Genomic DNA, 16,860 nt, shown 5'->3' on the forward strand with positions numbered 1-16,860 from the left:
ATTCTCCTAAGTCTCTCCTTCACACACCATGGATGCTGAAGACTGTCACTGAAGGAGCTATTATTTATAGTGTTTACACTTTATTTATTCAGACTGTTTCTATCATGTCATCTTACTACTAAGGTTGTCAAAAGTATCGATACTAACAGTGCATGCCACCTCAGCGTCTGTCGGGTGCGCGCGACGGGTCCGACGGACACGCGCTGTGCAGGCAGCGTGTGGCAGGCACAGAGCCCTCGCTGCAACCCGGTTTGTTGTTATCGCTGTGCATGCATGCACACATTTCTGTTGCTGTAATATGGCCAGGTAGAACCAGGAGCATCCTAAGCCTAAACTACCAACTCTATTTGATCAGCAACGAAAATATGGTGCCAATTCACCAGAAGCACAGAAAATAAACAGGGCTGTAGATAAATACATTTGTATGGACAGATCTTGTTTCTGGTTGTTATTTATTTTGGGGGGATTTTTTGTTGTTATCATTGATGTTACTGTTCTGATCTTTATTTAAATGACATGCCTCTTAATTTTTTGCTGCTGTATCGAAAATGGTATCGCGTATTGAATATTTTCCTGGGTATCGATATCGAGTTTGAAATTTTAGTTTTGTGACAACCCGACTTACTACAACCATTAATGTGAACTGTGTCATCACTACATGACATCTATGATTGCTGATGGAGCATGTGAAGTGGAATTTCATGTTCTCTGGCATATAATATTGATCTAATACTTGCCAAACTTAGCTCAGCTAGTATTAGCTTGTTAGCATCTCAATACCTACCAAAGAGTTACCAAGGAACGCCATTCACTTAGCCTAACATCAACAGGTGTTTGTTTAGCTTATTTACTGAACCAACTGACTCACTGTCACCCTCGGTGCTCCTGTGTGGAGCGCTAACGGTGACGCGCGTGTATGTGTCGTTCCCTCACGAACTGCCGTGAGCTGTTCGGTGACGTGTACCCACAAAGTCAGTGGAGAGAACGGCGCTGGGGAGGACCAATCACACGTTACCAAAATAACAGTAGAGCCAATCGATGAGCAATACAAGATTAGAGGCAGGACGTATGGTAGACACCAACGATTGTTAACCCTTTGTGTACCATTTTGACCGGACGCTGACAGCCAGCTCAGACGGACACTTCAGTGTGAGAAATCGGGGGTGTAGCGTGAGAGCATGTGAAGCCAATCAAATGCGTGTGTCTCACGGCCAATGTATGAGAGTTGGCAGCCCTGGTACTCAGATCTTTTACTTTAAAAAAAAGTAGTAATACCACAGTGAAGAAATACTACAAGTAAAAGTTCTGCATGTAAAATGTTACTGAAGTAGAGTCCACCACTGGATAAAGCCCTGTTCTTCTTTTGGATCACTTCAGGTGGCCTCTCTGCTGGGGTTATTACACAATACCAGCAAGAACACATCAAATCAGACTGTTAAAAGTGTTTTGTGTGCTTGTAAATCTGCAAGTTCATTCTTCTAAGAAGGACTAGCAAAAATATTGTCTCCAAGAACAGAAGTCATTTTTCAGCATTTTTCTTGGGTTTGAGAAAAACTCCTGATTACCTCTCTCATTGTATTGATTTATGGACCTGTAAAACATCTGTGTCACTGAAATGAGCAAATCAATGATTGGATGTATCAAAAAAAAACCTTTTGACAAACATCACTGCACTCCAACAGTGTTGTTTGTCTGAAATGAGTTTGCATATGACAGAGAGACATATATGGGAGCCCCCTCAAATCAAGATGGAACATTTAAGGGCTTTATCCTGATCTGAATAATCTGAAATAGTATGAAGACCTTAAAAGCACATCAACCTTTTGATGTTATTATAACACAGAAGCACAATTAATCATGCAGTTTGTACTTTTAGAAAAGTAAAATCCATCATTTTTGCAGAGATATCTGAGTTCACATGTAGAACCAAGTTATCCACATACATTTTCCCCATCTTGACAGTAAGCAGGTTGGAGGCCTAAACACTGATGAATGATGTCATCTTTTTGAAGTTATTTCTCAATACATCGGACGGAGTTGTTGTAACTTTTTAATTTGGAAGAATTACAAGGAGTGTAGAAATATTTGGGATTTTGTTGGTAGTTCTTGTTTTATTTTAATGTTCATTAATCATGAGCATGAAAGCCATGTATGTTTAAAGGAAATGTTCATCTGCACTGTTAGAAAGCTGGTGTATAGATAGTTAAATCATCATCCGTAAAAAATTGAAGATTTTGCCAAAAATAAAATAAAAAATGTTTTTCAGGATGAATAACTGTCTGTTGCTTCATCTGAGCAGGTAAATGACACTGTGGGGCTGTAGGCACGCTATCAATAAACATTTGTTTCAAATTTGAAGAAGATTGCACAAATTATGATCATTCTACAGTGTTTTTTCCATGAAAAGATCCAGGTGGAGCTCCAAATGACAAGTCGGTCACTCAGCTTCAAAACAGTACTATCAGTGATCAAACAACACTCAGTCAGCTTCATGATTATCCAGTTGGTCAAAATCGGGTAAAAATTCAGCCATGACTACTCCAAACAGAGTAACTCCTCGCATTTGTAAGGTCACTCCAGCGGTAACTTCCTGCAACAACTCAAATCTCGCGAGACGTGTGATTTCAGAGCCATACTTTCGCTCTCCGAGTGAGGGTTTTCACTTGCCACAACAAACATGTCCGAATATTTACCCGATTTTGACCAACTGGATCTGGATGAGCCATTTGAATTTGATGACCACACGTATTTATTTGAACACGGAGTACACGAAGGTACACGGATGCAGAGCTCATTGAAATTGAAGAGCGGACGAGGAGAGAGAGGGAGCAGCAACAGGCAGAGGAACATGTCCGAATCCAGCTAAAGGTAAACACAGACATTCATTTCTCCTTTCCGTTATGTTGTCGGATAATTATACTAACAATCTGAGCCTATCTGTGTGAAAAAATGCACTTTAAGTGGACGTATTTTGACGTTGTTTGATGTTGTCTGATTGCCCTATTATTTAATATAGGGCACGCTCACGGGCTGCAGGCAGGTCAGCCCTAGCTTCGTACTGGAGAAATGTCACATATTGAACATCCTATGACTCATTTAGACAAAAGTAGATCGGAAAATAGGGCCCAGGTTGAAAAAACATTAGTTACCCTTTAAGGAATGATTGTTGAAATTTCCAAATGAGAACTTGGAAATTCTGACTTTGTGCTAATGGAATGCATCATCAGTCCCAGCTTCCGAGATATCAGCCCGAGCCTTAGCCCCCAAGTCCTCAGGAATCATTCTGCACCTCAGTCTGCTAGCATCCAGTTTGTTAGCCAGTAATCTGATGACAGCCAGCCTCCAGTTTGCAGCTAGCCTCCAGTTGCAGCTCCACCAGCCAGCAACAAACCCAATTACCAGCCATTCCTGTCAGCTAGCATTGGGCCTGCTAGCCTCCAGAGTACAACTAGCTAGCCACCAGAATTTTAGCCATCAGAAGGCCATCCTTCAGTTTGCACCTCTTCCAGGTGGTCTCTTGCTGGCTTCTCAGTCTGCTAGAAAATAGGCTTTCCTTCAGCCTGTATCTGGGCCTGCATTCTACTTGATAGAGTCAGGTTTCTGAACCTGCATCCTGATGTGGCGCCCCCATCGCCCGTATGTCCTGAGCCAGCTAGTCCGCAACATGCTTATCCTTAGCTGGACAGCATGCCTTCTGCCTATCCTGATTTGGCAACCCCGATGCCTACCTTTCCTGAATCCTTTGAGTCATCTATAAACCGCATGAGGAGCCAATCTGACACCTGTCACTTTTCAAAGGATTTTGCCTTGCCAGTTTTACAGGTTCTCATGGAGGCCACAAAAGACAATGTGGTTGTAATGGCTTCCTACACCACTGGCTGTCTAAGCTGCCTAGTGTTGGGAATGGAATGATTTTATGTGTTTTATTATAAGTTGTTTTTCACTATATAAGTTTTAGATGTGTGAACAATGAGAATACTGAGATGATTACAGCTGATCTGAATGTGTTTGCTTTGCAGAAGTGGAGAAGTACAGGAGAGGAAGAGAAATGAAGTCTGAGGAGCACATACCACAATTCTTAGATAATTAGTTTCATATATTGTCATATATAAAGAATAGAAAGTGATGTACAGATAGTAAGGTACAGCACGTGTAGGGAGTTGTGTTGTTCTCTTGTCTTTCAAAACAGAACCATGCCCCCACCGTCAGCGTGAAGGAGTCACATTAGTCAGATAAGGGTCGTGGTGTGGTGAAGGAGGAAGTGGAACCGCCACTGAGAAGAGGACAACGCCTCGCGTGCACAATGACTCGTGACGCTTAAATACACTGGGTCAGGAAGAGATAGTGAGTCAGACTTCGTGAACTGGCACGTTTTGTTGCTTGTCAGGGAAAGAAGTTGAGACCCAGAGCTCTGTAATTTTATTCCTTTACTGCTTAATAAACTACATTAACTGAGACCGAATATCTTCTCCTATTGCTTCATTAAAGAACACGCAGGACTGAGCTCACACATAGCACACTGGAGAGTAGGACGAGCCTCGAGTCCGACACTAGTGACCTGAGCATCTGCTGCCCAGCAACCCAGAGTCTCCAGAACTCAATGCTGTAATTGGCGCCAAGCCAACAATGAAACAGACCCTGAGTTGGTTGTCCCGGCTGATGTCAATGACGTGCTTACACCATAAATCTCTTTAAAGTTTCCACAGCAGACTGTACTCTTAATGTAGGAAGGGCTGTTACCAGATGGTTATCGCTGTATGACTGCTCCATCAAGCTCTTGCTGCATTTTCTCTTCACCTGCAATGCCTGCACCTAATTGAGCATCCACAGAAAGGAGCTGTGCAACATTTTTAGAGCAAAAAAGAGCAGGTTTGAGTGTTTAGAGCAGGGGTGTAGTGCTGCTGGAGTAAACCTAAGTCCACTAATAAATGAATGAGATTATACTTTACATTGTAGTACATCTGATTAGACTTGATTATACCAGGGAACAAAGGCAAATAGTCTGTGTGAATGTAGTAATTGGTAAGATCTGGTGTAAAAACAATATTAACACCTTAAAAGAACTTTACCTAGACTGTAAATCTATGAGCATGTTTATCGAATACCTTCACTCAAATTTATTTAAAATTTTTTTTTTGAGAAACTATTGGAACTGTGTGGAGGAGGACAGTGTTTGAAGTATATACTGTTTGATAACCCCTTTTTCTGTTGCATTTGACAACAATAGAAAAGACATTTAACTTGAGAGTAGCATGTGCAGAGTAAAATGAATTCCGAAAGAATACAAAATACTGTGGAAAGACTAAGCTACACAACATTGAATTATTGATATTTATATATGTATATATATATATATATATATATATATATATATATATATATATATATATTGTAATTAATAATATAAAACACATAAACATTAAGTGCACCAATATCATCAGCAAGTGTAGCCAAATCAGACTGAAAATTTAATGAAATGCTTTTTTTTCTGATTTAAATTTCAAGAAACTAAGCTTTGATTCAAATTAATATGAACATCCTTATCAAGAATAAGTCTTGAATGATTTAATGTAGCCTAGGATGAGACCTCAGCCTTGGCTGGGATGATCGATAGTTTCAACCGACAACATAGATGGTACAAGAGGATCGATCTGATGGCCTGGTCTCTGATGCCATAGATGAGAGCGCTTAGACATCTGGGAAAAAGGATAATACAAACATAAAGAATACTCCGGATACGCAAAATCTTTAATCTGTCATTGATATTTGAGATAGCTTTGAGCAAGGGTTTGTGTATAGTTGAAGAAAGACTGAGGCCCAGCTGCACCAGATGCAGCAGCAGTGTGTTGCGGGCCTTGCGAGCTGAAGCTTTGTCTGTGGAGGCTGACCTGGCTGCTATCATCACACCAATATAGGAAGAAGTGACTGCCACACTAGCTGATACAAACAGAAAATAAGTGTATGCTTTGCTGTAATCATCAGACGTGAAGCCAACAAACATGTTTTCTTCGGCACAAAAATCTTTCATCTGCAGACTCTCCAGGTCTTCAAAAGGAAAATCTAACAGTAACAGAACTGGAGTGAGAATATTTAGTGAACTGAAGGCCCAAACCACAATAATAGCCACTGTTGTGTTTCTGATGGTGATGATGGCAGAGTGCCTCAGTGGGTAGCACACAGCTACATATCTCTCCAGAGACATCACCACCAGTGTGAGAGGAGAAATTTCATTTGTAAGATCAGCAAGCATGATAAGAACACCACATACAGGATATGTTAGTGTTATTCTACAAGCAGCCAGCAGGTACAGTAACTGGCTCAGTGCCATGTGTACAGTGTCTGCAAAAAGGAGGTTAAACAGAAGAATGTAACGAGAGGTCTCACGAAATATTGTTTTACTCCTCAAGGTGAATAACATGACCCCGTTAATGAAGAGAAACACACAGCATGGCATGGTAATTGGAGCAGAAAATAACATGATTTCCAGTATTGTCCGGCCCTGCACTCCAACAGTGACGTTTGTCTGAGATGAAGTTGCATACGACATATTAGAGAGACATATATGGGAGTCCCCTGAAATCAAGATGGGACATCTTGAGGGTTTTATCCAATATTCACATAATTTGAAACAGCATTTACAATCTTAAAACCACATCAACCTTTGGATGTAATTATAACACAGGCGCACAATTAATCTTGCAGTTTGTACTCTAAGGAAAGTAAATATCCATCATTTTTGCAGAGATATCTGTTTAGTTCACATGCAAACCCAAGTTATCCACATACATTTTCCCCATGCTGACAATTAGGTTGGAGGCCCTGCCTGATTCAGTGTGAGCAGAACTGGTCTGCAGGGTTTCACTTGTCCTCACATGCTTTTTAAGCACTTGATCATCACACCCACTTCACATGATACCATTACACAAGAGTCAGTACCTACCCAGATCTGTATATCTAAACATTGATGAATGATGTCATCTTTTTGAAGTTATTTTTGAATACCCCAGACGGAGTTATTGTAACTTTTTAATTTGGTAGAATTAGAAATATTTGGTATTTTGTTAGTAGTTCTTGTTTTATTTTGTGTTGTTAATCATGGACGTGAAAACCATGTAAATTTAAAGGAAATTTTCGTATGCACTGTAGGAAGGTGGTGTATCTCATTTCCTGAAAGAATATGATGTTTGGTTGGAAGGACAGCAGGCAGAAGCTCTCCCTGAGAGTTACTCTGACAATGTATCCATATCTGCTGCCTGTCAAGGTCAAGGTTCAGAATCAACTTTATTGGCCATGAATGTGTACAGGTCCCAAGAATTACACTCAATGCACTTATACGCATTTTGATGATAGAAACAGACATATTGGGGCGATGGTGGCTTAGGGGTAGAGCAGGCGCCCCACGTACACGGCCCAAAAAGAAACAGACATATTGCTAAAATAAGGGCAACAAAGCTATACAAAGATAGATAAAAAAAAAATATGCATAACTAAATAGTACATATAAGTATACAGACATTGCATGTTGGGTGGGAAAAATGCAAATATATAAGATCCCCACTTCAGATCATGATTGATTGTGGATCCCTGAAAGCTGAAGGCTTCCACAGTACACTCAGAATTGTTGAGAAGTGCTGCCTCTCCACCAAACACTTTTGATATATTACCATTAGAACCATATTTAAGCCATATGGACATGTGCTTAAACCATAAATCTGTTTAAGGTTCCCACAGCAGACTGTACTCTTAATGTAGGAAGGGCTGTTACCAGATGGTCATAGCTGCATGACTGCTCCATCAAGCTTTTGCTGTATTTTCTCTTCACCTACAACGCCTGCACCTCACTGATCATCCGCAGAAAGGGGCTGTACAACATTTTCAGAACAAAAAAGAACAGGTTTGAGTGTTTAGAGCAGGGGTGTAGTGCTGCAGAGCAAACCTGAACTCTGCTACTTTTTGCCCAGTTGAGGAAATAGAATATCTATATTTATTTATTTATTTAATTACATAGTTTGCATAAGCTGCCTGAAATTAAAATATTTTTTTTCAAATGCTTGAATCATGCAAAAGAGCCAGTAAAAACAAATGGATTGGCAAAAGTCTCAAATTGACATTTAAGGTGCACTGACTGATTCATGTTGTCAACTCATAATTTGAGTAATATGCAATAAAACATTCAACCTTAAAGGTTGTCGGTAGTTGTCAGTAGCTTTTGGGCATCAAAGTGAAATAAATTATTTTTTTCTCAGTCTGTAGCTGCTAACTGTTAACCAGTGAAGATGAAAAGGCAAGCAGAGCAGGGGTGTAGTGCTGCTAGAGTAAACCTAAGTCCACTGATAAATGAATGAGTTTATACTTTACATTGTAGTACATCTGATTAGACTTGTTTTTACCAGGGAACAAAGGCAAATAGTCTGTGTGAATGTAGTAATTGTTAAGATCTGGTGTAAAAACAATATTAACACCTTAAAAGAACTTTACCCAGACTGTAAATCTATGAGCATGTTTATTGAATACCTTCACTCAAATTTATTTAAAAAATTTTTTTTTGAGAAAGTGTTGGAACTGTGTGGAGGAGGACAGTGTTTGAAGTATATACTGTTTGATAACCCCTTTTTCTGTTGCATTTGACAACAATAGAAAAGACATTTAACTTGAGTGTAGCATGTGCAGAGTAAAATGAATTCCGAAAGAATACAAAATACTGTGGAAAGACTAAGCTACACAATATTTTAATTATTGATATTCATATATATATATATATATATATATTGTAATTAATAATATAAAACACATAAACATTAAGTGCACCAATATCATCAGCAAGTGTAGCCAAATCAGATTGAAAGTTTTTTCTGATTTGAATTTCAAGAAACTAAGCTTTGATTCAAATTAATATGAACATCCTTATCAAGAATAAGTCTTGAATGATTTAATATAGCCTAGGATGAGACCTCAGCCTTGGCTGGGATGATCGATCGTTTCAACCGACAACATAGATGGTACATGAGGATGGATCTGATGGCCTGGTCTCTGATGCCATAGATGAGAGTGCTCAGACATCTGGGAAAAAGGATTAAAGACACATAAGAAATACTCCAGATACGCAAAATGATTACCCTGCCAGTGATTTTTGAGATGGCAGTAATCAAGGGTTTGTGTATAGTTGAAGAGAGACTGAGGCCCAGCTGCACCAGATGCAGCAGCAGTGTGTTGCGGGCCTTGCGAGCTGAAGCTTTGTCTGTGGAGGCTGACCTGGCTGCTATCATCACACAGATATAGGAAGAAGTGACTGCCACACTTGCTGATATAAAAAGAAAATAAGTGTACACTTTGCTATAATCATCGGACACTGGACCAACAAACATGTTTTTTTCGGCACAAAAATCTTTCATCTGTAGACTCTCCAGGTCTTCGAAAGGAAAATCTAACAGTAACACAACTGGAGTGAGAATATTTAGTGAACTGAAGGTCCAAATCACAATGATAGCCACTGCTGTGTTTCTGATAGTGATGACTGTGCAGTGTCTAAGTGGGTAGCACACAGCTACATATCTCTCCAGAGACATCACCACCAGTGTGAGAGGTGAGATTTTGTGGGTTAGATCAGCAAGCATGATAAGAACGCCACATACAGGATATGTTAGTGTTATTCTACAAGCAGCCAGCAGGTATAGTAACTGGCTCAGTACCATCTGTACAGTGTCTGCAAAAAGAAGGTTAAACAGAAGAATGTAACGAGAGGTCTCACGAAATATTGTTTTACTCCTCAAGGTGAATAACATGACCCCGTTAATGAAGAGAAACACACAGCATGGCATGGTAATTGGAGCAGAAAATAACACAATTTCCAGTATTCCCCGGCCCTGCACACCAGCAGTGATGTTTGTCTGAGATGAGTTTGCATATGACATATATGGGAGGCCCCTAAAATCAAGATGGGACATCTCAAGGGTTTTTGAGAGTACTAAGATAATTTGAAACAGCATTTACAATCTTAAAACCACATCAACCTTTGGATGTAATTATAACACAGGCGCACAATTAATCTTGCAGTTTGTACTCTAAGGAAAGTAAATATCCATCATTTTTGCAGAGATATCTGTTTAGTTCACATGCAAACCCAAGTTATCCACATACATTTTCCCCATGCTGACAATTAGGTTGGAGGCCCTGCCTGATTCAGTGTGAGCAGAACTGGTCTGCAGGGTTTCACTTGTCCTCACATGCTTTTTAAGCACTTGATCATCACACCCACTTCACATGATACCATTACACAAGAGTCAGTACCTACCCAGATCTGTATATCTAAACATTGATGAATGATGTCATCTTTTTGAAGTTATTTTTGAATACCCCAGACGGAGTTATTGTAACTTTTTAATTTGGTAGAATTAGAAATATTTGGTATTTTGTTAGTAGTTCTTGTTTTATTTTGTGTTGTTAATCATGGACGTGAAAACCATGTAAATTTAAAGGAAATTTTCGTATGCACTGTAGGAAGGTGGTGTATCTCATTTCCTGAAAGAATATGATGTTTGGTTGGAAGGACAGCAGGCAGAAGCTCTCCCTGAGAGTTACTCTGACAATGTATCCATATCTGCTGCCTGTCAAGGTCAAGGTTCAGAATCAACTTTATTGGCCATGAATGTGTACAGGTCCCAAGAATTACACTCAATGCACTTATACGCATTTTGATGATAGAAACAGACATATTGGGGCGATGGTGGCTTAGGGTAGAGCAGGCGCCCCACGTACACGGCCCAAAAAGAAACAGACATATTGCTAAAATAAGGGCAACAAAGCTATACAAAGATAGATAAAAAAAAAATATGCATAACTAAATAGTACATATAAGTATACAGACATTGCATGTTGGGTGGGAAAATTGCAAATATATAAGATCCCCACTTCAGATCATGATTGATTGTGGATCCCTGAAAGCTGAAGGCTTCCACAGTACACTCAGAATTGTTGAGAAGTGCTGCCTCTCCACCAAACACTTTTGATATATTACCATTAGAACCATATTTAAGCCATATGGACATGTGCTTAAACCATAAATCTGTTTAAGGTTCCCACAGCAGACTGTACTCTTAATGTAGGAAGGGCTGTTACCAGATGGTCATAGCTGCATGACTGCTCCATCAAGCTTTTGCTGTATTTTCTCTTCACCTACAACGCCTGCACCTCACTGATCATCCGCAGAAAGGGGCTGTACAACATTTTCAGAACAAAAAAGAACAGGTTTGAGTGTTTAGAGCAGGGGTGTAGTGCTGCAGAGCAAACCTGAACTCTGCTACTTTTTGCCCAGTTGAGGAAATAGAATATCTATATTTATTTATTTATTTAATTACATAGTTTGCATAAGCTGCCTGAAATTAAAATATTTTTTTTCAAATGCTTGAATCATGCAAAAGAGCCAGTAAAAACAAATGGATTGGCAAAAGTCTCAAATTGACATTTAAGGTGCACTGACTGATTCATGTTGTCAACTCATAATTTGAGTAATATGCAATAAAACATTCAACCTTAAAGGTTGTCGGTAGTTGTCAGTAGCTTTTGGGCATCAAAGTGAAATAAATTATTTTTTTCTCAGTCTGTAGCTGCTAACTGTTAACCAGTGAAGATGAAAAGGCAACAAACATCCTTTTATTGTATAGGTATATTTAGTGGTGTAGTTTAGGGTACACATAGGTAGATGGGGTATACTCCTTTCTTTTTCTGGCTGTTTACAGTATACCTATCTATCAGCCAAAAGCCATTGGAATATATAGGAGAGTACACCCACTTCCTTCTCCATAACCTACCCATGTACGTAATAGTACTTCCAGTTCATCAACTACCACTATGCCACTGCTTATAGTTGACTGATGTATGTCACCGAAGGCACTATAGCCCCTTTTACACTGCCAGATTTTCAGCGAATGTTGGGCCGTTTGCCGGCCAGCTGTGAGCGTTTAGACACACACAGGCGGAATGGCGAGTCGATCCGAGGTGACCAATTTTCCGCCTTTTTGGCCTTCCGCAACAGGAGGGGCTGTTGATGACTTGTGGGAGGAGCTGTTGATGACGCCGCAAGTGCGAGCCACTGGTGGTGGATAAACAGGAAACAGCTGATAGCAGGAATTAGCAAGCAGCTAGTAGCAAGAGGGAAACGCAAACCTGACAGACACTGTAAAGATGAGCAACTGGGGAGACAAGGAATTGCACGCCCTCCTTGTCCTCACAAACGAAGTGGCCATTAACCATCAGATGATGGAGACTGTGAGGAACGGGGCGATTTACGAGAGAATCGCCGCCTGGCTATCGTCGCCTATGGCTGCAGGCTTCCCTCCCACGTCATTGTTTACGTCACACGCTGAGCTACACGTTTTGTTACTTGCTCACGCCCCCCATTGCCCTGAAAAAGGCGCATTCTGTAAACAAAAGTAGGTAGGCGGCATTTTGCTGCACTCCCCGATTTTGTTTTTATACTGCCAATGCTGAAAAAAGACTGATTGGGCTTTCCTGCAAATTTGCACAATTCCTACCTAAAAATGGCTAATGTTTACTTTCCACTGCAGTCCTTGACAAGCAAGAGTGTTGATTCGCTACTGACTGATCAATGGACTGCAGTGTTTCTTGCTCCACCTTTTACAATCAGATTAGTGTGCTTATATACAGTACAGACCAAAAGTTTGGACACACCTTCTCATTCAATGCGTTTTCTTTATTTTCATGACTGTTTACATTGTAGATTCTCACTGAAGGCATCAAAACTATGAATGAACACATGTGGAGTTATGTACTTAACAAAAAAAGGTGAAATAACTGAAAACATGTTTTATATTCTAGTTTCTTCAAAATAGCCACCCTTTGCTCTGATTACTGCTTTGCACACTCTTGGCATTCTCTCCATGAGCTTCAAGAGGTAGTCACCTGAAATGGTTTTCCAACAGTCTTGAAGGAGTTCCCAGAGGTGTTTAGCACTTGTTGGCCCCTTTGCCTTCACTCTGCGGTCCAGCTCACCCCAAACTATCTCGACTGGGTTCAGGTCCGGTGACTGTGGAGGCCAGGTCATCTGCCACAGCACTCCATCACTCTCCTTCTAGGTCAAATAGCCCTTACACAGCCTGGAGGTGTGTTTGGGGTCATTGTCCTGTTGAAAAATAAATGATCGTCCAACTAAACGCAAACCGGATGGGATGGCATGTCGCTGCAGGATGCTGTGGTAGCCATGCTGGTTCAGTGTGCCTTCAATTTTGAATAAATCCCCAACAGTGTCATCAGCAAAACACCCCCACACCATCACACCTCCTCCTCCATGCTTCACAGTGGGAACCAGGCATGTGGAATCCATCCGTTCACCTTTTCCGCGTCTCACAAAGACACGGCGGTTGGAACCAAAGATCTCAAATTTGGACTCATAAGACCAAAGCACAGATTTCCACTGGTCTAATGTCCATTCCTTGTGTTTCTTGGCCCAAACAAATCTCTTCTGCTTGTTGCCTCTCCTTAGCAGTGGTTTCCTAGCCAACCTGATCTCACAGAAATACGTGAAATGACCACGACCTCTTAACACCGCATTCCGTGGTGGCAGCACGTAATGGGTTGAAATTACGTGCTGCCACCACGAAAACAATGCCAATGTAAAGTCAATTAGGATCCTCTCCCGTGGTGGACACACGGATTCCCTGATTCAATCACGTCACGTCAACCTCGTTTTCCTCAATGATATCTTTAACATTCCTGTATACACACAAAATGCGGAAGTGTTCTTGATAACTCAACAGTATGACAGGTTAATGTCAAGGCCATAAAATAAAATAAATGTATTTTGCCAGCTTTTGATAGCGTAGAGCTTTAAGAGCATTGTGCTGTGGGCGGATGGGGCGCGTTCCACTACTGTTTTGTAGCTGCTCTCCGCCGTCTGTGGGCTTAATGCCATTTCAGATTGCCGTCCGTCTGCCGTAACTGAATCCAAATGCCACTAATAAATAAATAAAGAAGAAGATAAAAATAAGGCTGAGCACGGAAGAACCACAGAGGAAACACCATCACATGGAGCCATCTGCCCCTGGCAACCCGGCCACCCTCCACTCCACCAGGGGAGAGCGGACCCCAAGCCAGCGCCACAGAACCAGCGGCTGCCCCGCTGCTTATACCTCCGACCGTGGCAGCTGTCACACAAACCGCTGCTGAACATTATACATTTTGATACAGGTAGGCTATATACATATTGCAAAACTCTGTAAAAGTACACCAAAGCATATTTTCGTTTCCAAATATTTATTTGAAAACGAAACCATTCATACGGTCAATATAAAACATTTTGTTTGTAATAAAAAAACAAATGTAATCTCAATGTGACCGCGCCAGCCGCCGGGACTGCGGCTGAACCACTTCTAATGTTCATTCATTCATTCATTCATTCATTCATTCATTCAATCGCGTGTTCGTGTGTATAATAATAATAATATAATATCTATAAAATCTATAATATTATAGACCAAATGTTAATCTAATTATTATTGTAGAATGTATTTAGCAAATCACCACTCTCAACTGGAGACAGCAGCAAAAAAAGGCATTATAAAAAGCCGACAAATAGTGTTAATTAATTGACGTGAGACATTGGAGAGGTTGTCTCCATAGTCTGTAATTTTTTTTTTTTTTTTTTTTTTTTTTCTTTATCATAACTTCTCGGAAATTACTCAAAAGTAGAACATGCTAAAAGTAAATACAATAATAGGCTAAATAGTATCTAAGCAATAATAAAGTGTCTAAACAATAATAAATATTATCTAAGTTATCTATTAGGCTGCCATTCCACTCTGTAAATAGATTTTAAAATTTCAATATGATTTTAATATTATTTTTGCTTATTTCATTATTGTTATTATTGGTTTTACTTTTTAGTAGTATTGTATTGTGTGAGGATGACTCATGTTAGTAACTATCTACAGTAAAAAAGGAAAAAACAAGCAAAGAAACAAACAAAACTCATTTTATACACTGGGCCTTCAAAGTGCTCTCTGAAACTACACCTGGCATGGCTTGTGTCCAAAAAATAAAAAAACTTTGTCGTAGAGCTAAACCAAATACATCATTGGAAAGGTCTCAACCTGGAGAGTAACATATGTCAGTATGAAGATTCTACATGGCTCCTGGTTTCAGGCATTGACCTTTGAACCTTGACCTCAGTGCATGTTTGAGGACTTACAACTCAGCAACTAAAGGGGGTACAGACATGGGACCAACTGTTATAGAGAGCTCTTGACCTCAGCTATCATGTGAGTGTAGTCAACAACTGAGGGTGCTGTCAGATATGGATAAAATATGGATAAAATTAATTTTCACCCATTTAGAAATTAGATATTTAAAATCTGATTTCACAAATGTGTTTACCATCCCCTTAAAGTCCACAGTGTACTCTCAATTCAGTATTTACAACTTCCAAATCTGGGAAAAACACTTAGATTTTTAAAAAACTACAGTTCCCTGGGACCGCGCCATGCAGTTTGATACATATCAGCAACATAGTTGTAGTTCTTCTGATTTGCAAAGTAGGGCTCTAAATAGGGTCGTAAAAAGATATATCTACTGAATATATCTAATATCAAGTAAAGCCGAACTAGTTATTACACTGCACCTAGATGAACTATGGTAAGAAAAAGTAAAGATGTCGGCTAATTTTCGATATTTTAGCTTATACACTAGAAACGGCGTTTTTGGGACAGTAGGTTCGTTCGCGGCTTTAAATTAGGGTTGTAAAAAGATAGATCTACTGAATAAATCTAATATCTAGTAAAGCCGAAGTAGTTATTACACTGCATCTAGATGAACTACGTTAAGAAAAAAAAGCAAGGATGTTGGCTAATCATAGTTATTTTAGATAGTACTCTAAAAACGGCGTTTTTGGGACGGTTGTTTTTTTGCGGCTTGTTGTAAAACAGGGTCGTAAAAAGATACATCTACTGAATATATCAAATGTCTAGTAAAGCTGAACTAATAATGACACTGCACCTAGATGAAATATGTTAAGAAAAGTAGGCATGATGGTTCATTTCAGATATTTTAGCAAGTTCTCTAGAAACGGTGTTTTTGTGATTGAATATTTGAATAGGCTATAACAAATATCTAGAACAGCCGAACTATCACGTTATTATCATTATTATTATCATTGGTGGGAAATTATAACAGAGGAATATATTTGCTGTTTTAATATCAAGAACACTTCCGCGTTTTACAAGTTTGGTAGATTGGACTTCATAGTCGGCATCTGGGCTGCAGATGCAGCGGATGCGGTTAAACTGAGATATTGGCAGGCTCTTCTTAAGAAGAATAGGATGGTAAGAATGGCCATGCAGTACAGTGTTTCTGTCAGTAGGTTTTCTATATAGATTAGAGCCCAGTCTGTTGCCATCCTTGTAAACCAGTATATCTAAGAAGTTCGTTTACTGTTGACTATACTCAATAGTGAATCTTGGGTTAAAATTGTTGGTGTTGACAAAGGTGTGAAAGTCTTTTAGTAAGGACTCACACCACGCCTGCCCACACAAACCAGACATCATCTGTGTACCTTTACCAGTGTGAAATGTATGGTAGGTATTGGTTGTGTTCCTGATTGAAGATGATTTCTTGCTGTAAATGTCAACAATACAGTGAGGCGAAGGAGGGGGGCATTTTGGATCCCATGAAGTAGTTGTAAATTTCAACTTGTTTCCTTGTGAATCCTTGGTCTGAACTGGACTTTAGGGTGCTTTCATACCTGACCTGTTGTGGTTCAGTTCAGTCAAACTCGAGTTCGAAATCTGCATTTGCATGACACATTGTTTGGGTTAAACATGAGCACATTACAGTCCTGGGGCCGGTTGCACC

The 16,860-nt window shown here is 39.9% G+C and overlaps 1 protein-coding gene and 1 pseudogene across 1 annotated transcript; both read right to left on the bottom strand.

Annotated features, from left to right (window-relative positions):
• Positions 1-5,688: 5,688 nt before the first annotated feature.
• LOC125898386 (odorant receptor 131-2-like) lies at positions 5,689-6,547 on the bottom strand (annotated as a pseudogene).
• A 2,392-nt stretch (positions 6,548-8,939) lies between these two features.
• Positions 8,940-9,911, bottom strand: LOC125897847 (odorant receptor 131-2-like). Its single transcript, XM_049591303.1, has one exon. The coding sequence runs from the start codon at positions 9,909-9,911 to the stop codon at positions 8,940-8,942; it is 972 nt and encodes a 323-aa protein (XP_049447260.1).
• Between the last annotated feature and the right edge of the window lie 6,949 nt (positions 9,912-16,860).

Source organism: Epinephelus fuscoguttatus, linkage group LG12 (genome assembly GCF_011397635.1).
Source record: "Epinephelus fuscoguttatus linkage group LG12, E.fuscoguttatus.final_Chr_v1".
Taxonomy (NCBI): Eukaryota; Metazoa; Chordata; class Actinopteri; order Perciformes; family Serranidae; genus Epinephelus; species Epinephelus fuscoguttatus.

Excerpts from the sequence above, each read along its gene's own strand:
- LOC125897847 (XM_049591303.1), bottom strand. The coding sequence starts at position 9,911 with ATGTCATATGCAAACTCATCTCAGACAAACATCACTGCTGGTGTGCAG.